Below are 24029 nucleotides of genomic sequence, written 5' to 3' on the forward strand. Positions count from 1 at the left end.
TCCAGTCCTTTGTGTCCTTCAACAACAAACTTCCCTTGAAAAGTCAAATTAATGCACAGTTTAAACCAGCTAATTGAAATGCATTGCAGCATTGTTGGGCAGTAGGTTAATGAAAGGAAGATGCCTGTGATTTAAGAGCGTGGCCGTAATGAACTCTCTCTCTTTCTCTCTCTCTCTCTACCTCTCTCTACCTCTCTCTACCTCTCTCTCTCTCTCTCTCTTTCTCTCTCTCTTTACCGCCCCCTCTCTACACTCCACCTCTCTCTCTCTCTCTCTCTCTCTCTCTCTCTCTCTCTCTCTCTCTCTCTCTCTCTCTCTCTCTCTCTCTCTCTCTCTCTCTCTCTCTCTCTCTCCCTACCTCTACCTCTCTCTACCTCTCTCTACCTCTCTCTCTCTCTCTTTCTCTCTCTCTTTACCGCCCCCTCTCTACACCCCACCTCTCTCTCTCTCTTTCTCTCCCTCTCTCTCTCGCTGTCTCACACTCTTTACCTCTCTCTCTACACCCCACCTCTCTCTACCTCTCTCTCTCTTTACCCCTCGCCCTCTCTCTCTGTGATGTGTAAGAACCTGCTGGTTGGGTACCTGCTCTCCCATGTGTTTCAGGCTAAATCAGCTCATTGGGTCCCTCTGATGTATGTAATCTGGGTGCTGGGCTGGGTTGGACAATTAAAAGCGGGTTGGAGCTAATAAAGCATGCAAGGCATCCCTATGGACCAGCGACTTGCCGTGGTTACCAATACTGCCGAGCGCTCATTTGGTGAGAAAGAGACGATTTGTTTACTCAAAAACACAGCTGTGTGTGTGTGCATCATGAATGTACTATCAAAATGACTGCCGCCACATAACATTTCAAAGAGATCTTGCGCTTGAATAAGATGCGGTCACTCTGCGTACTTCATTCAAAATCAAATCAAATCAAATTTATGTTAATGTTAATGCGAGTGTAGCGAAATGCTTGTGCTTCTAGTTCCGGCAATGCAGTAATAACCAACAAGTAATCTAGCTAACAATTCCAAAACTACTACCTTATAGACACAAGTGTAAGGGGATAAAGAATATGTACATAAGATATATGAATGAGTGATGGTACAGAGCGGCATAGGCAAGATACAGTAGATGGTATTGAGTGCAGTATATACATATGAGATGAGTATGTAAACAAAGTGGCATAGTTAAAGTGGCTAGTGATTCATGTATTACATAAGGATGCAGTAGATGATATAGAGTACAGTATATACGTATACATATGAGATGAATAATGTAGGGTATGTAAACATTATATTAGGTAGCATTGTTTAAAGTGACTAGTGATATATTTTACATCATTTCCCATCAATTCCCATTATTAAAGTGGCTGGAGTTGAGTCAGTGTGTTGGCAGCAGCCACTCAATGTTAGTGGTGGCTGTTTAACAGTCTGATGGCCTTGAGATAGAAGCTGTTTTTCAGTCTCTCGGTCCCAGCTTTGATGCACCTGTACTGAGTGTGAGTGTGAGGTTATTGTCCTGACACCACACTCTGAGGGCCCTTACCTCCTCCCTGTAGGCCGTCCCGTCATTGTTGGTAATCAAGCCTAGCACTGTTGTGTCGTCCGCAAACTTGATGATTGAGTTGGAGGAAATCTTCCCCTCTCTCGCACCCGACTCTCTCGCTCCGCTCTCTCTCTCTCTCTCTCTCTCTCTCTCTCTCTCTCTCTCTCTCTCTCTCTCTCTCTCTCCATTGTTGGTAATCAAGCCTAGCACTGTTGTGTCGTCCGCAAACTTGATGATTGAGTTGGAGGAAATCGAGAATTCCCCTCTCTCGCACCGACTCTCTCGCTCTCGCTCTCTCTCTCTCTCTCTCTCTCTCTCTCTCTCTCTCTCTCTCTCTCTCTCTCTCTCTCTCTCTCTCTCTCTCTCTCTTCTCTCTTCTCTTTCTCTCCTTTCCCCTTGACCATTTGTCTTTCTGTCTTTCTGTCTTTCACACCCTGGCACAAAAAGGTAAATATTTGAGACGGCGCAGAATGTTATTGCACAGATGGGATATTACCTGCCTGTTGTGAGATGTGAATGATGGCGGGTTTGGACAGCGCTGTTGGAGTGTTGTTGGAGCATTGGTCTCAGCGTTGGATCGCAGCCACGCAGTCGTGGGTGAACAGGGAGTACAGGAGAGGGCTCAGAACGCACCCTTGTGGGGCCCCAGTGTTGAGGATCAGCGGGGTGGAGATGTTGTTGCCTACCCTCACCACCTGGGGGTGGCCCATCAGGAAGTCCAGTACCCAGTTGCAATCACATTGCATGTGTGTGGAGATAGATTGAGTGTCGTGCCATGACTGTAATGATGGTTTCAACATTCCTACACACTGATAAGCTTAACGTTCGCTATGTAGACCCAGTGAGCTTTAGTAACCCTCAAACCTCTGGTAGTAAATCCATATAATGTCAAGAAATATGGCCCATTGGTATGAGATAGACTAAATATCTTTGAATGCACCCGCAATGTAACCGAGACCAATGAGTCTTTTAAACCCAATAACGAAATGCATCCTCTCTGCCATGAAAGAGGGGGGAGAAAACGACAAGACCGTACAGAAACCTTTTCCCATGTGTATTCATTTATATTCAAATGAGGCAGCTCAACCCATTTATAATTAGCAGTGAGGTGGCTGAGGGGGGATGTTGGAAGGAAGGTTTGGAATGCATCCCAAATGGCACCCTATTCCCTATATAGTGTGCTACTTTTGACCCGGGCCCATAGGGGAATAGGGTGCCATTTGGGATGTTGGATGGCATTGAGGTAAAAACCTAAAGGAGAAAGGATCCGAAGGGACCGGTCAGACCTGTGTTGCAGTAATATCCTTGGCCTGTCTCGGTCTCCCTCTCTCGCTCCGCTTCTCCCGCGAAAACGGAGGGGAAAAGAGGTGAAGGAATCTGTCTCGGGCTGATTGGACAGATTTCCGGCAGAATTTTTCCGGCAACAATACGGTGAAATCCGGGCAGTGTGGGCTGATTAGACAGCAGAGGGAGATGGGAATGGACTCCTCTTCTTCGTCCACACGGAGAGCGTTACCACAGTCACCAGGACTGATGGGAGTTATAGGACCTGATGGGAATAAGGACGGAGAAGGGAGGTTAATGCGGCCTGTCTGTACGGTAGTGGTGGCTAGTAGGCGGAGATATCCGAAGACATGCTCATTGCTGGACTGGAATAAATGTAACGGTATAAAACACATGGAAACCATACCGTCCCATATTGCATTCCAGCTACTATGATTAGCCCGTCATTCCGATATCCCCACCCACCAGCCACCACTGCTCCATGTAGAGAAGTAGAGGGGTGGATTGTTCGTGGGTCTTGCTGCACTGTTAGCGGGTTAGGTGTTTGTGAGGTGCATGACATTGGTTGAGCATTTGTTTACCACCTGCGCCATTGGGGATATGATTGCACAGCTTTCTGTCTTGGACTTCAGTGGACTGTTTGAGCCAGACAGACAAAATCAAAAAATATACTAGAGAGAGAAAGATGGAGAACAAACCATCCCTCTGTGTGAAAGCAAGAAAACATGTTCCTCAAAATTCAGTGAATGTAACATTGAAATGTAAGCAAGGGCTTACAGAAGAAAGAGGAGAGAAGAAAAGAGAGAGGGATAAGGAGGTGGGGAGGAGAGTATGAAGGTTCACCTGGGGGTCAGTATCTTCACTCATTATGATCTGTGAACAAGAATAAGAATGAGCAGTTGCCCTCGCTGATGAAAGGAGGGATCCAGCAGACGTTTGGGGTGCAGACAGAAACCCCACTACTAGAGGAGCAAGAGACAAAAATCCTGAACTAGCCTCCCCAGCCAGCTGCAGCAGATCAAACTTGACAGGTTCCTCTTGGAGAAGAGGGACAGAAGAAATGGGACGGAACACAGGACATGAAGACGCAATGAACTGTCGGAAGTTAGGATACTGGGAACCACACTCTAAAATGGGAAAATACCACTGTTAATCCTGCGAGTCGGTGCTCCCGTCTCTGAACATGCAGACCCTCAGGTGGCTCAAAGAGGACTACACTTCCTGAACGGAGATAAAGGGACAGAAAGCGACCAGTAGCCTCCTGCTAGACTGTTCCTGAGGGGAACAAAATGCTGAACTCCGCAATAGAGACAGGCGGCCTACCGACTGCCCACAGAGTTTATGTGTCGCCTCTGGCTGGGAGGCATTACCCATTCCCCCTCACCCCTCTCTCCCTCTTCCCGTTTCCCCTCACCCCCTACATCAACCCCTGTACTCTGAACTTCCTCTTCACAATCCCCCCCCCCCCCATATTCAAATAATCATGGCCTTTTCCCCCTTTGAATTTATTTTGGACACCCAGACTGAGATTATTATAGTGCATTATTATATACATTATAGTGGATTATTTGAAACATGTTTGGTTTCATGTAACATCTGCAGGTCTACTGAGCTGGATGGCACCACGTATACATGTTGCTATAATTGACGTTTTCGAGATGTATTCATTCCATCTTTGATTGTGGTTTAGCCCTCTTAGTGATGCATGTCTTGTGTTCATGTTCCTAAGCTCTTCCTGACAATCGTCTCCTCTGGTTTCAGGTGTTCCAGTGGGTTCGACCGCCATCGGCAGGACTGGGTGGATAACAGCTGTCCTGATGAGGTGAATATCGTCGTGGCTGATGGAAAGGAGTGAGTGGGGATATGGTGGAATGTGTGCGTGCATGTGTATCTGCTGTAAGGTGTTTTTTGTGTGTGACTGCCAGGATGATGGATGCCCTGGTCTGCTATGTGCAGGGGGAAAGGAGATGACCCAGTTTACTCCTTTCACATCTTCTGCTCTTACACACACACACACACACACACACACACACACACACACACACACACACACACACACACACACACACACACACACACACACACACACACACACACACACACACACACACACACACACACACACACACACACACACACACAACATATTCTTACATGCATGACGAAGAGGGCCCTTGTATTCTGTCTTGCAGACCAAGGACAAAAGCTGTGATATCATCAACACCACACAACTCTATCCGTTCACCACCACGTTAGTTGCCAAGACAACAGGCCGGAGCAGAGGAGAGACCACCACAGCCGGAGCCTCTTTGTCTACGTCCCTCTCCCCGACCAGCGTCCCCACTGAAGGTAAGACAACTAACGCACGCACCAAAGCAGACAACTCCAACTTGTGTCTGAATACTGGTATGACATGACCAGACATTTTTTCTTTCTGGTCCAGTCAAAATGTTCAGGAAAAACTGGGTTGTGTTCAGTTAGTTTTCTTCAGTTTTGTGCTATCTGAACTTGTCCAATGAGAAACACTTGTTTTCATTTTCATTTGCAAAATGTTTTATTACAGTGTATCTTAATGAACACAACCCTGGCCCTACCTTCGAACTGAAGAGTAGGCTAATACACAGAAGTCTTGATGGATGTGCTGTTGTGACGTTAAGTAAAACAAAGTACACAGTACCTTTCCTGTGTAGGTACAGGTACTTCATTACAAATGATGTACTGTATTTTTGATCTACAATATGTTCTGCTTTTTTTGTAATTTCTTTGGTAATATAACTATCCGGATAGTTTTCCTTGAGCACCAAATGCACTCCAGATGGCAACAAAGGATGCAAGGCATGCCAGCTGTGTTTTACACAACTAAACAATGTGGATTGAATTAGGACAACATCTCTAAAATCTTAGAGATGCATCCACACAGAAACATATTAGTGTTCAGTCCTTTTGGCTGGTTATTCATCTTTAATGACAAGTATTTTATAATCATTTTTATACTGGCTTTTTATTGATTTATTTGTTGCTGATAAATATCTTCAATCATCAGGCAAGTGCTGCCTGCAACCCCAGCAAGCAGGGACAGATGGCTGGAATAGATGGCCACTCTAAAACAGGGTTTCTCAGCCTCTGTCCCAGGGGCCAAGCATGTCCATCCTGAGTTCATGATTAGTCACACTGCAGTAGTCATCTCAAAGATATCAGACACAAATCCCTCCTGGAGAAAAAATAACCCTGGGTCCTTCTGCTGATGTCAGGAGAAATTCTGAAACTCTGAAGGTGTTCTTTTGAGGTCGTTTACCTTCCTTTCCCTCCCTCCCTCCCCCAGAGATACTGGAGCTACTTAAAGACTGATTATCAAATGGCACCCTATTCCCTATGTAGTGCACTACTTTGACCAGGGCCCATAGGGCTCTGGTCAAAAGTTGTGCACTATGTAGGGAATAGGGTTCCATTTGAGATGCTCCCAAAGACTGAATTGACTACAGATATGTTCCTTTCCCTGTTAATAGCTTTCAAGCCTGGTATGTATTGAAACAAACAGCTAATTCATCCTTATCAGTTTGACATATTACCCACACACACAGTACTGACTTGAATAGGCATCTAGAATTCACCTTTGCCATTCATCATCCCAATGAAAAGTCATATGTTCAACTTAATGTCCCTGTCACTATGTGTACAATCACATTATGCACTTTAATCATGACTAAACGCCTATGCAGAGTTAGTTTTCTACCCAGTAACTGGCACATCCCGGGGTTGATACTTGACCAACGTGTAAGGATGGGTTGGGATGCCTGGGAGATACACAAAGCCTACACTGTGCTAATGGACAACTAATAATCTCAAATATCCACTCTTGTTAACACCCAAGAGAAAGAGCTGTAGCCAGCTAACTGTGGAATCCATTGCAATATGTAACAGCGTGTATTTCTGTCAAATCAAATCAAATTGTATTAGTCACATGCGCCGAATACATGTAATAAGGTAATAATTACACGTAGGTTGAGTTATTAAAGTGACTATGCATAGATGACAACAACAGAGAGTAGCAGCGGTGTAAAAGAGGGGGGAGGGGGCAATGCAAATAGTCTGGGAAGCCATTTGATGTTCAGGAGTCTTATGACTTGGGGGTAGAAGCCTCTTGGACCTAGACTTGGTGCTCCGGTACCACTGCCGTGCGGTAGCAGGGAGAACTGTCTATGATAGGGGTGGCTGGAGTCCTTGACAGTTTTTAGGGCCTTCCTCTGACACCGCCTGGTATAGAGGTCCTGGATGTCAGGAAGCTTGGCCCCAGCGATGTACTGGACCGTACGCACTACCCTTTGTAGTGCCTTGCTGTCGGAGGCCGAGCAGTTGCCATACCAGGCAGTGATGCAACAAGTCAGGATGCTCTCAATGGTGCAGCTGTATAACCTTTTGAGGATCTGAGGACCCATGTCAAATCTTTTCTGTCTCTCTCCTGAGGGGGAATAGGTTTTGTTGTGCCCTCTTCACAATTGTCTTGGCGTGCTTGGACAATGTTAGTTTGTTGGTGATGTGGACACCAAGGAACTTGAAGCTCTTAACCTGCCCCACTACAGCCCAGTCGATGAGAATGGAGGCATGCTCGGTCCTCCTTTTCCTGTAGTCCACAATCATCTCCTTAGTCTTGATCACTTTGAGGGAGAGGTTGTTGTCCTTGCACCACATGGCCAAGTCTCTGACCTCCTCCCTATATGCTGTCTTGTCGTTGTTGGTGATCAGGCCGACCACTGTTGTGTCATCGGCAAACTTGGAGTCATGCCTGGCCGTGCAGTCATGAGTGAACAGGGAGTACAGGAGGGGACTGAGCACTCACCCCTGAAGGGCCCCTGTGTTGAGGATCAGCGTGGCAGATGTGTTGTTACCTAGCCTTACCACCTGGGGACGGCCCGTCAGGAAGGCCAGGATCCAGTTTCAGAGGGAGGTGTTTAGTCCCAGGGTCCTTAGCTTATTGATGAGCTTTTCAGGGCACTATGGTGTTGAACACTGAGCTGTTGGGAAAGGGTAGTGTGGAGGGTCGTGTGGAGTGCAATAGAGATTGCATCATCTGTGGATCGGTTAGGGTGGTATGCAAATTGGAGTAGTTCTAGGGTGTCTGGGATGATGGTGATAAGTGTGAGCCATGACCAGCCTTTCAAAGCACTTCATGGCTACAGACCTGAGTGCTACGGGTCAGTAGTCATTCAGGCAGGTTACCTTAATGTTCTTGGGCACAGGGACTATGGTGGTTTGCTTAAAACATGTTGGTTTTACAGACTCGGACAGGGAGACACTGCAAATGTCAGTGAAGACACTTGCCAGTGCATGCTCGCAGTACACATCCTGGTAATCCGTCTGGCCCTGCGGCCTTGTGAATGTTGACCTGTTTAAAGGTCTTACTCACATCGACTGCGGAGAGCGCTTTGCCTGTTTGATGGTTTGTCGGAGGGCATAGCAGGATTTCTTATAAGCTTCCGGGTTAGAATTCCGCTCCTTGAAAGTGGCAGGTCTAGCCTTTAGCTCAGTGCGGATGTTGCCTGTAATCCATGGCTTCTGACAGAATACAACTCATGCCAGCATCAGTCTGTGTTGGTGTGTATACAGCTATGAAAAATACAGATGAAAACTCTCTAGGTAGATAGTGTGATCTACAGCTTATCATGAGATACTCTACTTCAGGCAAGCAAAACTTCCTTAGATATCGTGCACCAGCTGTTATTTACAAAAATACATAGTCTGCCGCCCCTTGTCTTACCAGACGAAGCTGTTCTATCCTGCCAATACAGCGTATAACCAGCTAGCTGTATGTTGATAGTGTCGTCCTTCAGTCAGGACTCCGTGAAGTATAAGATATTTCAGTTTTGAATGTCCCGTTGGTAGTTTAATCTTCCGTGTAGATCATTGATTTGATTTTCCAAAGATTGCACGTTCACTAGAAGAATGGAAGGAAGTGGGGGTTTATTCAATCGCCTACGAATTCTCAGAAGGCAGCCCGCCCTCCAGAACCTTTTTCTCCGCCTTCTCTTCACGCAAATGACAGGGATCTGGGCCTGTTCCCGGGAAAGTAGTGTGTCATTAACATTGCACTCTGCTAGTTCATGGTGAGTAATCGCAGTTCTGATGTCCAGAATATATTTTCGGTCATAAGAGACGGTTACAGCAACATTATCTGCAAAATAAGTTTTAAAATAAGTTACAAACAAAAAACAAATTGGTTAGGAACACGTAAAACGTCATCCTTCATGTCCGACGCCATCTTTATTCATCTTATTAATGTGTGCAGACGACGGATGATGTTTTATAGGAATGCATCACTGTATGAATCTGCAATCACAATGAGGGAGGTTAGCTAGATTGATAAAATGAGGGAAGTGAAGTGGAATTGTGAAGTGGAATGGAATGGGCAGAATAACTGAGTACGCCCTCAGACATTAATAATAGTTCATATGGTAAGGTGCTCTTTGGTTTCCCAGGCTTGTAGAATTGATGGAAAAAGTCTAAAACTTTAGGATAAAGGCAGACTACATTTTTTGTTTTTGCAGAGTGGTGTTTAACGGTGTCTTAGGCAGTGGTTGGAATGGTGAGATAACGTATGATTTCTGGTTCCTGTTCTGTAGAACTGGTGCCCGGTGGTTCTGGGTTAAATGGGTCTGGATCCAGCTCCAGTATGTGGTGATCTCTAAAGCGGATGCCTATGGTTTTGGCTCTGAGTACTACCCACTACACAAATATCAATGGCATCCAGCTCCACTTTTCTGACTTCTAAATGACAAATTGTACGATTTACTTTTTCATTCATCTAATCTCTTGTCTTACATTCAGTGTTTCAGTCCTTGGCCTTTTCTCTTTTATACTCTCAATTCTCTTCTTGGTGGAGATTGCACGGAAATGCCAATTTCTCTCAGCCAATGTTAAACGGGCAATCTGGGGTCAGAAAACAGCAAAGCTCATGAGGCATTAATAAATTATATTCTTCAAAAGTCAAAACATTTATGTAGCTATACCAGTTTGCCCCTTTAAGACCTTCACTCAGTGAGGTGGGTGAGGTGATGGTATGACCACAGATGACTTGAACGCTGGAGAAAGGTGGAAAGGAGTGTGAGAGAGATCCAGCTGAGAGGCAAAACAAACTCCAGCGACGTGTGGGTGTGTTAGCATGAAAAAAAGTTGGGGGTTCTGTGTGACATACAGAGACCCTCACATTTCCTGACATGCACAGAGGATCAGTTTCCCCCCTCCGACCCAGTTCTCTCAGCTTGGCGGTTCAGAGGCACGTGCTACTAGGGGAGGGAGGGAGGGAGTGAGGGAGAGCTTTGTTACTAGGAGGTGTGAGAACCCATCACTTCCCTCTCCTGTTCCCAATCCCCCCCTTTCTCCTTCTTCTCCCCTTCCCTCCCTCTCTTACTGCTATCACTGGCACGGGATTGGTCATTGACTTTGATTCCCTGCCTTGCCCTCATACACCTTATCGCATAGGCCGTAACATTTCTTAGACTAGGAAATGGTTGCAGGCATTAAATTATCTTTGATCTTGGAAATGTAAATGAAAAAAAGCCTTTGAAATAGATTTACTCAGTTGAGACCCCTTTCCAAGGCTCTTTCTAGTTTTGATATGGTGGAATAGCACGCATAGCGTTTCACAGGCTCATGTATATGGCACATTAGCATAATGTGGATCCTATGAGGTGTGTAAATTCATATCACCCCTCTCTCAGAGAATGTGGGTCACAGTGAATTTACATGTTTCATAGTTGCTTAACCCCAGACTGCATCTTAGCTGTTGAATTATGCATGGGAGAAGCATTTTATCCAAAACATTCATTTTCATTGCAAATTAAGTGTAGAAAATTCACTTTTAACCCAAGATTATCCGGTGATTATAATCATAATGGTAATTATAAGATTAGAATGCTAAAAAAAAGTACATTTGCTGTAAACCTGTGTAATAATCGTCCGTGATGATTATTTCAGAACATTTGATTGACATTCTTCACCAGTGTTAAGATCAATAGTTGTTGTTGGCAGGCAGGCAGGCAGGCAGCTCTCTGCTGTATAATAGACATAGGGACTCTATATGTAAATCTACAGCTGTAAGGATAACATAAATCACAGACAAACATTTTTCTGACCCTCTGACCTCCTTCATTTCTCTGTTTCTGTCTCTCCCTCTATCTCTCTCTCTCTGTGTCTATTTCTCTCTCTCTCTCTTTTCCACAGATGACACCAAGATTGCTCTGCATCTCAAAGACAATGGAGGTAAGCCTCTCTTTTCCTTCCTAGATCCTTGGACTGTTGACAGTTGTGTTTCTCTGTACTGCTGCATGTTGGGTAGAGTATATGGGGGTCTGTTTACAAGGCTGCGGTCTGTGTATTTATGGCTGACAGATTGCTTGCCCCAGAAAGCAGATCGCTTTTTGATTTCTGGGGAGGACAGGCCAAGGGAAGGAGCGGCTCATTGAAGCACCTCATCCAGAGGCTGATTGAAATGGCTCTGTACCAAGCTTCTGGATGGGACTGATCAATCATGGTGTCTAAAATCTCAATTTAATACATTTTAAATTCATGGTACAACACAACAAAATGTGGAAAAAGTCAATGGGTGTGAATACTTTCTGGAGGCACTGTAGTTGTGTCCCAAATGGCATCCTATTCCCTATAGTGGACTGCATTTGACCAGGGCCCATAGTAAGTTTGCCATTTGGGACACAGAGGTATTCATACCGCTTGACGTTTTCTACATTTTGTGGTGTTACAGCCTGAATTTAAAATGGAATAAATTGAGATTTTGTGTCACTGCCCTACACACAATACCCCATAATGTCAAAGTGGAAATTAAAAATGTTATGTTGTTAAAAATTATGTCTTCAGTCAATAAGTATTCAACCCCTTTGTTATGGCTAGCATAAATAAGTGTAGGAGTAAAATGTTGCTTAACTAGTCACATAATAAGTTGCATGGACCCATTCTGTATGTAATAATAGTGTTTTACATGATTTTTGAATGACTACCTCTCTGTATCCCAAACATACAATTATCTGTAAGGTCCCTCTGTCGAGCAGTGAATTTCAAACACAGATTCTACCACAAAGACCAGGGAGGTTTTCCAATGCCTCGCAAAGAAGGGCACCTATTGGTAGATGGGTTTTTAAAAAAAGTGAATATCCTTTTGGGCATGGTGAAGTTATTAATTACACTTTGGATGGTGTATCAACACACCCAGTCACTACAAAGATACAGGCGCATCTGTAGAGGAAGGAAACCACTCAGGGATTTCACCATGAGGCCAATGGTGACTTTAAAACAGTTACAGGGTTTAATGGCTGTGATAGGAGAAAACTGAGTAGTATTGTAGTTTCTCTACAATACTAACCTAATTGACATAGGGAAAAGAAGGAAGCCTGTACATAATACAAATATTCAAAAAAAATTGCAATAAGGCACTAAAGTAAAACTGCTAAAGAATTGGCAAAGAAATCAACTTTATGTCCGGAATACAAAGTATTATGTTTGGGGCAAATCCAAAACAATCACTGAGTGCCACTCTTCATATTTTCAAGCATGGTGGTGACTGCATCATGTTATGGGTATGCGAGTTTTAGAGAAAACAGCTAAGCACAGGCAAAATCCTACTAGAAAACCTGTTTTTGTCTGCTTTCCAACAGACACTGGGAGACAAATTCACTTTCAGCATGACAATAACCAAAAAACTCAAGGCCAAATATACACTGGAGTTGCTTACCAAGACGACGTTGAATGTTCCCGAGTGGCCTAGTTACAGTTTTGACTTAGATCGACTTGAAAATCTACGGAAAGATTTGAAAATGGCTGTCTAGCCAGGATCAACAACCAACTTTACAGAGCTTGAAGAAATATTGTACAATCCAGGTGTGCAAAGCTCTTAGAGACTTACTCAGAAAGATTCACAGCTGTAATCGCTGTAATCGCTGCCAAAGGTGATTCTAACATGTATTGACTCAGGGGGATATATTAGTGTTTTATTTTTCAACAGAATCGGTCTTCTTTTCGATATACAGATGTTTGATTTAGTTTATTTGGAATTTTCCAAATGGATCATTTTCTTAATGGACAATTCCACATTGAATACTGCATGGTGATGGATTACGGCCACACCATCTGTTTGGTGAGTAGGGATGAAATTATTCCAAGACTGCAGCTCGTTGTTGGAACACATATTTCCCTACTTCAATCAACCAGTCCATTTTGAATTTGTGATAATACTGTCCTCATTTGGCAAGGAATGTAGCTTATGTATCCCATCAGTTAGATACATTTTTATACGCATGTATTTCTGTAGGCCTAATGGGAGTTTATGCGCGCACTCGGGATGCTTGTGTCGAGGGAGCGGTGTTGTTAGACAATGTCCTGTTTTTAATGTTTTGACAATTTAGATGTTCTCAATATTTGGCTTGGAATCATTGTAATCATTTCGAGGTCATATTTCATAATGCATTTGATGTTTTTAAAATATTCTAAACTGAAATCCAAAACAATGATAGTTTCTTAAAAACCGAACCGAATCAGAACCGACCTCAAAAAGCACTAAATGCTCAGCAATAGACACAGCCTATGTGGGTGCTAGGGAGGCAGGAAAGGAAGGATGAGGGGAAGGTGTTCAAAAACATGGACACGTAGGATAGAGCTTCATAGTTGCCTTAATGTCGAATTAACTCTATCTCAGAGTGTTGGTGTAACAGGACAGAAAACGGAGGTTCATTGTGAATGTCAGCAAGTTCCTGAGACCACTGCTCTCAAAACTGGTGCGTTAACCACAATTCAAACATCATTAATTTGCCCTTGTTGCCTCCACTTTGAAAAATGTATTGTTTTAATGGGGATCCTCCACAAATGAACTGAATGTCAGCAGGAATTTGAGGGGGGTTCCAGTGAGGGGGATTTCAATAGAGGCAGAGGTGGTCAACAATCTCCCTCACATTTCCATTTAAACTTATACAGGTAGCTATGACCGGTATTTGGCCCCCTCTGCACTCTGCTACCTACACACATCAACACAGATCTATTTTTTAAAAATTTAAAAAGTTCTCTGTTTTTTAGCTTTACCCACATTGGATTTAGTTTGTGTGTGTGTGCGTCTTTGAGTGTGAGAGAGTGACATTTGAATTCCAAAATGAGTCCCGACTCTATCACTTCCAGAGTGAAGCACTCAAATATTTAATTTCCTGCTGGAGAGGAATTGGAAATCTCTTATCGTCCTTTCATTGCCCAAACATTGCCTATCTCACTTGCTGACTTGTGGCACAGCCTCTTCCCAGAAACCTGGGGTATCAGCCAGACGAGAGGACATCTCCGCATTCACAGGGTACGTCTCAAATAACACACTTTTTCTTGTGTAGTGCACTACTTTTTTTACCAGAGCTCATAGGACTCTGGTCAAAAGTAGTGCACTATGTAGGGAATAGGGTGCTATTTGGGATGCATTCACTGTGTGGGAAGCGTGCTGGAAAGGGATTTGGGCTTAAGGTGAATGCCAAAAGGGAGGGAACGAGCCAATGTGATCATCTTGAGAACGTACTGAATCCACAAACAGCCAAAGGCTGCTGCAGCGCCAAACCACACTATGTTGTCTTGAGGTGAACAGTGTGCATGTGAGAGATTACAACCACAAACCAGTCTCACGTACACAGTATCCAAGCCATGCGACTGCAACATGGAGAGGGTGTCTAAAGTAATGATAACTGTGGCCACCAATGGAGGATGCAGAGGGAAGGACAGCACAAAATATAGGCTGGAACGGACGGAATGCAATGGCATCCAACACATGGAAACCGCATAATTCCGCTCCAGCCACTACCACATGGCCGTCCTCCCCAATTAAGGTGCCACCAACCTCCTGTGGTGGCCGCAGGTTTAGCACACATCTTCACTCTTAGGCAAAAGAAGGTGCTATCTAGAACCAAAAAGGTAGAACCCTTTTGGTTTCAGGTAGAACCCTTTTTAGCTCCATGTAGAACCCTTTCCACAGAGCGATCTACATGAAACCCAAAAGGGTTCTACCTGGAACCAAAAAGGGTATTACCTGGAACAGTGGCGGTTGGTGCCGTTCCCTATACCCATCATGAGGTTGCTACATCCTATGAATCAAAGTTTACAGGTTGAGATAAATTTGTGTAGTCAAGGTGACAGACGTTGATATATTCAATACCTCCTTACAAACTCTCGCCTGCATCTAGCTGATCTAGGGTGAAATCATTAGTTTCTATTGGACAAATTCAGGTATGTTTATCCCCGTTTTGTTCCATTTGCTTCTCTCTAAGAAAAGTTTTTCAACAGAATCGGCAGAATGAATACACCCCTGATCTCACACACAAACACAGTTCACTTTCATAGCATCCACATACAAACAGTATGATCCCTTTGATCGTTGTATAATTCCTTCTCGCATCTACGCTCGCTCCTCTGACCGTTGTGGACTTCAGTGCACAACACATCATCTGTCTGTGACCAGGCACAAAAAAAACTTTCTAAGCCAAACCTTAATATGATTACTGCTAACCTCTACACACAGCCTACATCGTTGTCACCATATTAGCATACGTCATAGTCTAGTCAACATAGCTACTTCAACTAATGTGTTAGTAAACCTACTACAATCATCATGCAGTACAGTGTACATTCAGCAAGCAGTTTAGCAGTTACACTGGCAAGCCCCAGTGGCAATACATTTATAAAACCAAAAGCTTACTTTGACTTGGAAGAGTTCCAGTGTTGGATAGCCATAGCCAGCTAGCTAACATAGCATCCCTCTGTTTGGGCTGGGTGTTTGAATAGGCTAAACTAAACTGCATCTGGCTTAAAGGCCTTTGACACAACCTCTATCTTCCCCCAATGTCATCTACACTCACTATCTGTTCAATAAAATCTGAAAATACCAACAACAACAAATACATTCAAGCAATGCTAGCTGTGTATTTAGTATTTCATATTTAGTGCATCTCATCCACTCTACATTGTACCCATCATCTCTCTGCATCGTGTCCTAGCTTTGGGCTTGTTTTAGTGTAATTTCTATCAGATCCATCAGTGTGTGTGTCCTTTAACCTTGGGAAACATGGAGCATGGCAGAAAACGCTAAGGCGATTAGCCGCGGCTAAGTGATAAGATACGGGACAATAGGGATGTACCGTACTGTCTCACTGCAGAGGCAACTCTAAGAGGACAGGACACTCCTTATCCTCCATTTAAAATCAGGATGAGAAATAGGCTCTTTCTCCCTTTGAATCTAGCAGAATGATTCAGGCTGCGTCACCAACGGCACCCTATTCCCTATGTAGCGCACTACTTTTGACTTGAGCCGTATGGGAAAGGGTGCCATTTGGGACACAACCTCAGTATATGCGCTTATTAGCCTTGCTAGACACATTAGCCAGGTGAGAGGATGGCTGTGGCCCTGTGACACTGTATTGTCAGTAATATGGTGCTAAAAGGGATAGCGTGGTCTGGGTCCACACGGTCATTCAATTCATCTTCTATCTCCAAGCGCTAATGTGTTTTTATTGCTGTCTGAAGGCTCAGTAAGCAGGTTAATGTAGTAAGAGCGTTTATGAGGAGGACACAGCGTGATGGATCATACTGAGATGGTTCAATGTTGGACTCCATCTATGTCAGCCATGACCCCCCACAGTCCCATTCATGTGGCTGTGTCATGACGTAACTTTGCTTCATTAGACTGAATAAACAATGAACTAAGACCGTGCACATGTCCACCTTTCAAGGAAATGCAAGCAGTAGCAGAGGAATATTCACCCATTTTTCATGATTGAGACACTGAGACTACTAGTGGAGGCTGGTGCGAGGAGGACGGCTCATATAATGGTTGGAATGGACTAAATTGAATGGTATCATTCCATTTATTCCTTTCCAGACATTACTGATGTACAGTTGAAGTCGGAAGTTTACATACACTTAGGTTGGAGTCATTAAAACTTGTTTTTCAACCACTCCACAAATTTCTTGTCAAGTCAAGAATACTTTTTAACCCTGCTTAAAATATACTTGAATGTGTTATTTCTATAAAATTACAGTATGCTGCTGTATTCCGATTTCAATAAGGCCTAGATTCAATCAGTTCAAGTGTTAACCGGCGATAGCCGACGACCGCATAACTAATGTTTTGGCGGTGACAGAAGTGGAACTTCATTGGAGCTGTCAAATCATTGTGATTGTTGTCACGAAGCTACACCCTTCCCGCTGGCGTTAGAAGGAAGGCTAAATAGAAATAATGACGCTTAAATTGAAAATCGTTCGACAAAATAATGAGGATTTCTATCAGCCGAATCGAGGTGTAGATTACTTCTCACGTTTCCAGTATTCAAACTTGTGAACAAGGCTGCATGGGATTTCTCTTAATGCGACTCCGTGCTGCCAATGACAATGTTCACTTTAGGTATTTACACCGGGAGCCGCTTGTGAATTGAACAGCTCGAACGCAGCTCCACCTCCGACACGTCAAAACATCAGCTATGTGGATGGCGGCTGTAGACAACATGCAATATTACTTGCTAATTGGCAGCATACTGTAGTACCGGCAGTTTATCAGAATATTGCACGGGTAGCTTATTGGAGGCATGACTTTCAGCAAGCTCTTTTTTTGTTATCCCAGTTAATGTGTTCTGTTCATAAACAGTGCGTTTCTACACGGTCAGTACTCAAGTCTTGTTGAAGGCTGACATAAGTGCATGTGATATTAAAGCGCCATACAGTATTTATTTTATAGCTAGTCACAATGGCATTGAAATATTCACTTCCCTGCCTGCCATCAGGCCAGGAAGTGTGACAGATTAGCTAGAATAAGTTACTGTGAAATTGACAACAACTGACTTGCAGCCAGTTGATAGTAAGTTATAGAAAATGTAACATTAACTTTCTGTGAACCAGTTGCTCTGAAGCTACTGGTGCAGTTCTTCATTGTCACAAGGTCATACAAAGACTGCAGAACTGACAGTGTCAAAACAGGCGCTCAACCTTAAATCAACATAACATTTCACAGACGGATGCCACAATACAACATATTTTACACCATAAATGTTAATGAGCCCAAGCCAGGACATCAACTCCACCTATATTTCAAAGTGCAGTAATGATTGTACCTTATATTGAATATATTGTGTAGAAACATATGCTAGATTATCCGCACATGTACTCTAAAAGGTACCGAGCAGTACAATGTGAATTCAAATGTGTACTTCTGAAGGTGCCTTATGTGTACCTTTTGAATATGTTTGTAAATCAGGGAACATTGTATTGTAACCACACTCTTATTTTTGAGAGTGTTTGGATATATGTTCTTGGTAACAAATTAGTACCTGGTGGCACTGCTGAGAGATGAATGCACTCCATGGCAGTTCAAATCCTGAGAGCATTGTATGTTAAAAAGCCGTGTAAAAGTGTATCATAACGACACATTTTTGTTTTCATATTTCACGTGACATTTGTTCCAAAAACAAGTTCCCCTCTCACTCTGAGCGCTGGGTGCACAACGGATCTGCTAACCTGCTAACACTTCAGACTAACAGCCGAGGCACTGCTGTGGTGTAGCTGCCTCCAACAGTGTAAGGATTGGCAGTTTGACTCTGTACTCTTCTCCCAAACACAGACAAATTGCCTTCCAGGGAAGAAGAAGAGAAAGGAAAGGGGCATTCCAGCTCTAGTTTCACTTTTGGTGGTGGTGTTGTTTTTCGGGCCCCAGTTTTGGTTTTATGAAGTAGTTGAGAGGGAATTTGATTTTTTTTTTTGCCAAGTGGATCATCTCTGCTAAGGAGAAGGGTATGTCCCCCTATGAGGGACTGATGAAGGATTTGCCCAATTCATTGTAACACAGTGGATAAGACATTTTGTGCAGAGAGGTCATGTTATAGTTGGGTCCAAATCTTCAAGTTCAAATCCCCGAGGTGACAAGGTACAAACCTGTCGTTCTGCCCCTGAACAGGCGGTTAACCCACTGTTCCTAGGCCGTCATTGAAAATAAGAATTGACTTGCCTAGTTAAATAAAGGTTCAAATAAGCACAATAAAAGTACCAATCCCAAGCATAGCTACGTTATGGGGGGGACCAGGTACCAGCTTCCCACTATCCAAGGGACCAGGAACCATCGGTCTGAGGAGAGAAACATGAAAAGGTGAGATCCGGTAGTTAGTGGGAAGCAGTAACCTATAAGTCACCTGGTTGACATTAAATGGCCCCACAAACTCGTGCTGCAGAGATGGTTGTATTTCTGAAGGTTTTCCCATCTCCACAGAAGAACTCTGAAGTTCTGTCAGAGTGACCATCGAGTTCTAAGTCACCTTCCTGACCAAAATCCTTCTCCCCCGATTGCTCAGTTTGGCCGGGTGGCCAGCTCTAGGAAGAGTCTTGGTGGTTCCCAACATTCCATTTAAGAATGATAGAGGCCACTGAGTTCTTGGAGACCTTCAATGCTGCAGACATTTTTTGGTACCCGCACAATCCTGTTTTTGGTACCCACAAAGTCCTGTCTCGGCGCTCTACTGAAAAGTCCTTCGACCTCATGGCTGGGTTTTTGCTCTGACATGCACTGTCAACTGTGGGACCTTATGTAGACAGGTGTGTGTCGTTCCGAATCATGTCCAATCAATTGAATTTACCACAGGTGGACTCCAATCAAGTTGTTGAAACATCTCAAGGATGATCAATGGAAATAGGATGCACCTGAGCTCAATTTCAAGTCTCATTGCAAAGGGTCTGAATACTTATATAATTAATGTATTTCTGTTTTCATTAGGGGGTATTGTGTGTAGATTGACGAGGAGATGTTTTTATTGAATCCATTTTAGAATAAGGCAATAACCTACCAAAATGTGAAAAAAAGTCTAAATACTTTCCGAATGCAATGTATACATTTATATTTAGTTCATTTAGCAGATGGTCATATCACACTATAGTGCCATCAGACTTCTGGTACCAATGCAGGGTCAAATGGGCCACAAAATTGGGAACCGCTATAATTTTTAAAAATATAAAAGTATTTTGAAAATACGAGTTACAGCTCTCAAAAGTATGTTGTTACATAGTATATTGGAGCTTAGTTCAGCCCAGTGTAATACAAATGACAAAATACATACAGTATTTCAAATACATTGAATGGGATGTTAATTGCTTAATTAACTCAGGAACCACACCTGTGTGGAAGCATCTGCTTTCAATATACTTTGTATCCCTCATTTATTCACTTGTTTCCATTATTTTGGCAGTTACCTGTGTAAATCCACTATGACGGGCCATGTTTTAGCAAACAGGTTTGATTAGCACTCTGGACCTCCCTGTTTTCCTGTGTGATGATGGAGATCAATAAGGCATTGAGCCAGGAGAGGAGGGAGTTGCCTGGGGCACTGGTGGGTGGCTGGTCACTAATTAAACCAAGAAAGAGAATAGAAAAGTAAACAAATAAATATACAAGCACAATAAATAAATAGACCCAGAAAGGAATGCTGCCATAAATCTGTAGGAGCTGAGAGAAAAAAAAGCTGTAAGGGTCATCACTTCATTAGCTCACTCCTGCTATGATCAATGGGCCAGCCTCCAGTGGGGCTCACATACAATCACATGCTCGCACGCGCACGCACACACACACACAGACACAAACACACACATCAGTGGGAATCAAACATGATGAGAATATAGAACAGGGTGTTCCAATGTTATCTTATTATCAGGCTTCCAGCTTTGATTGACAGAGGGCAGGTTTCAATTGACTAGTAGTAGTAGAAGTAGTATTGGTAGTTCAAACTTAAAAGATGCAATATGTAACTTTTTGGGCGACCCGTCCAAATTCACATAGAAATATGAGTTATAGAGCTGCCATTCTCATTGAAAGCCAGTCTAAGAAGCGGGAGATCTATTCTATGTGCGCTATTTCTATGCCTTCTGTTCTTAAGTTTTATTTTTGCATCTTTAACTTTCGGTTTTGTACACCAGCTTCAAACAGCTGAAAATACAATATTTTTGTTTATTGAAAATACATTTCACAGCGGTACAAGGATTCTCTACACTGTATATTGATGGTTTTGTCAGATAAACTGAAATTAGGCGAACTATTAGAATTTTAGGGAAGAGGTAATGGCGGTGCGATTTCTGCATATTGCACCTTTAAGAAAATAATCACAACATTATTATGTTAATGTGATCTTCAGAGTTGGAGGTGTCAGTTAGTGTTTCGTAACTGGCAACCCAGTTTGGACAGGTTTGACTCTGTCTCGTCCCACAGACTTGAAGATGACACATTCACATTCATTTATGGCTCTCCGTAGGACAGTCAATCATTATGGAGTCTCCTCTCCACACACCCACCTTATCAAACTGGACTGTCATTACTGAAGAGTGTCTTATAACTCTCAATATCTCCGTCCATTTTCTCCCATTCAATAACACCATATGCTAACCTTGGTTTGGGATTATCTGCACCTTTCGCCGCACCTGCTACAACAACTCTAAATCAGTGTACACAACCAATAAACTTAGATTTTATATCTCATGCCTCTGCTGAAGCACGCTGCTCATGAATAGCTAAACAGGCTAAGCCACAACGATGCTAATCTCCTCCTTCAATACACACGCACGCACACACACACACACACACACACACACACATATACACCGTATCTGCTGCTGAAGGCTGAGCTAGATCCGGAACCTTCCGTGAATGGTTGGAGGAGAATTGTTACCAGAGTTGTTATGATTAGGCTGTAAATGCTGAACGAGGCATTTACAGTATACAATAATAATTTCAGCATCGTAACATTTGTTCAAATGAACTTTTAATCACAAGCGTCAGGCCTGTTTATGAAGAGCGAGGCCCTACAGTAACAAGAAACAGTGACGAGCAGCATCCATGAGTGATGAGTGTCCCCTACTGTTGAATAGGAAAAATGCAGTGAAAGTGTGTGCTCAATCTCTAAGCACCTGGTAGACGGATTGTGCCAATTGTTTGTGCATGGGTGCGTGTGCGGGTGGCTGTGTCTTGAGTGTTTGGGTCTGTGTGTTCAAGAGAGAAGATTCTAAAGGGTGTTTTGGCTGTGTTTCTCCAGCGATGCCAAAGGAGAGTTCTGCAGAGCGGAAGGGCACACACCCCCTGCACACTGGACTGATCCTGGGAATCCTCATGGTCGTGCTCATCATGGCTGCCACAGTCCTGGTCACCGTCTACATCTACCACCACCCCACCTCGGCCGCAAGCCTATTCTTCATCGAGGTGAGTCTTAGCACCATCACTACTCTATGAGAGGCTACTAGCAGCTCGATGCACATTTGCGATTCCCTGCAGGAGACCGGGGTTCAATCCCTGTGAAGGGAGCACCCGTCTCACGATGTCTCCTCTTCACCTATGTCCCACGGCTTCTCATCTGTGTGTCCATAAAGCATAAAACATATCAAAGAAGAGTGACTCTCCCATCCACTCTTCCCCCCAAAATAAAAAGTTAATGTACAAAGACGGGTATTGCTTTGACTTCTCAAAAGTCCAAAGTATCCACTAGATTTAAAAGTCCCTTTGGTCTGGAGTGTCTATATGTTGGTCAGATATGTGACCTGAAGTACTGAAGAACAGCAGGCCGAGACCCATGCTAGCCTGAGGGTAGTCTGTCTCTCTCTCTCTCACTCTGCCTGTCAGGTTTGAATATGATGTGTGCTTTCCTAATCTACCCCAGCAGATACTTAATTCCCAGGTCAGTCTATCTGTCAGCCAACAACCAGACGCCCGTATGTGTCCCAAATTGCACTACCTTTGACCAAGGTCCATAGGGCTCTTTTAAAAGATAGTGCACTTTATGGAGGATAGTGTGCCCCTTGGGATGCAGCCCCGCCAAAAACACACTGTAAAGGATAGCACACTTCATAGTTTTACACTTGATCCGTTTCTCCAACTCATAAAAATGCATGATTGCTTTCACAGGGTGCAGGCTTGGTTCTTTGTTGATAAATGCCTACGACTGCTTCGACAATGAAATGGTTTCGGTTTCATTTGTACGGATTGGAAAATGTAATGAGACGGATTGATGTTTAAACATCTAGGGAAAATAAAGGACAAACGCATAATCTTCAAGGTCAATAGCGCACCATGAGCCAATCCCTCGAACAAGGAACAATTTCCCTGAGAGAATTCAAATGTTTCTCTCGATGAGCTTTCATCACTCACCGAGTGGTTTAGTACATGGTGTATATTAAACGGGCGTGTTTCTATTAATCTCATACAATACATCGGCTTCAGTCATGCATGCCTAAGATACCTTAGATATTATTCTCGCCGTCTGTGATACAATGTACTTTGCTTATTACTAACGCGAACTATCATAATTCAAATGAGAAGGGCACTCTAGCTACTGACAGCTCAGCTGACACAGGACGTAGCACAGTGGCCTAACCCTGGGCACAGGTCAGTGGCATTGCTAACCTTTGGTCTTTGACCCTAGTCTGAAACCTCAATGACCCTCATGACCTCTAACATATTTATATACGGTCCTCTAATGCCGGGTGTACACTACACGACTGTCAAAATCCTTACATCGCTGAGCCTCTCACATTAAACGGGTGTCTTTCGTGTAGTTTTGGTTGTCTTGCCAACGTAGTGGTGCGCACACTAAAACGATCTGGTGGGGTGTCACACACGACGAGATTCTTGGTCGTGAGGATTCTCCGTACCACCACATTGTCTTGCAAAACAATGATATGATGACGTGATAAGATTGTTAATGTAGCTAGAACAAGCTGTGGCTCAAAGCAGCCTCATAAGTTTTCAGTCAGACATTCACGCTTGCCATACAGAGTTGACATTAATTGTGATCTTCAGAGCAGTAACGATTTGACACTTTGGCTTTGGTTAAAGGCAAGTACAAATGTATACTGGTAGTCATCGCTCCTGCTCGAGAGTTATATTCTGGGTGATGCGAAACAATGTCATCATCTCACTGGCTTCATCTTTGGCGAGCTCTCATTGGCTATTGCTGATCATTGTTCTCAAAACTTGTTGTTGCACATCTCACACTACAAGAGCTTTGCAGATTTTGTGCCGATAAAATTAAACATGTTTGAAAATGTCTGGGACAGCGAAAAGACGTGATCGGTAGCCTCAGACTCTGTCTCTGACCCGCTTACATTAAGCAAGCGTCGGTGACAGCTGCACGCCCCGCGAGTGGGCAACAACATGGGGATTTTGTCTCCGATCTCAAAAA

The 24029-nt window shown here is 43.6% G+C and overlaps 1 protein-coding gene across 1 annotated transcript in view; it reads left to right on the forward strand.

The window, feature by feature from the left end:
- Positions 1-24029, forward strand: part of LOC124039800 (plexin domain-containing protein 2-like) — a 184894-nt gene that overhangs the window by 156383 nt on the left and 4482 nt on the right. Inside the window, exons 10-13 of the mRNA XM_046356188.1 lie at positions 4576-4636; positions 5007-5163; positions 11032-11070; positions 21891-22054. Of these exons, the coding sequence (XP_046212144.1) occupies positions 4576-4636; positions 5007-5163; positions 11032-11070; positions 21891-22054 (421 nt within the window). The remainder of the gene's footprint in view (positions 1-4575; positions 4637-5006; positions 5164-11031; positions 11071-21890; positions 22055-24029) is intronic.

The sequence above is a fragment of the Oncorhynchus gorbuscha genome, linkage group LG07 (assembly GCF_021184085.1).
Source record: "Oncorhynchus gorbuscha isolate QuinsamMale2020 ecotype Even-year linkage group LG07, OgorEven_v1.0, whole genome shotgun sequence".
NCBI lineage: Eukaryota > Metazoa > Chordata > Actinopteri > Salmoniformes > Salmonidae > Oncorhynchus > Oncorhynchus gorbuscha.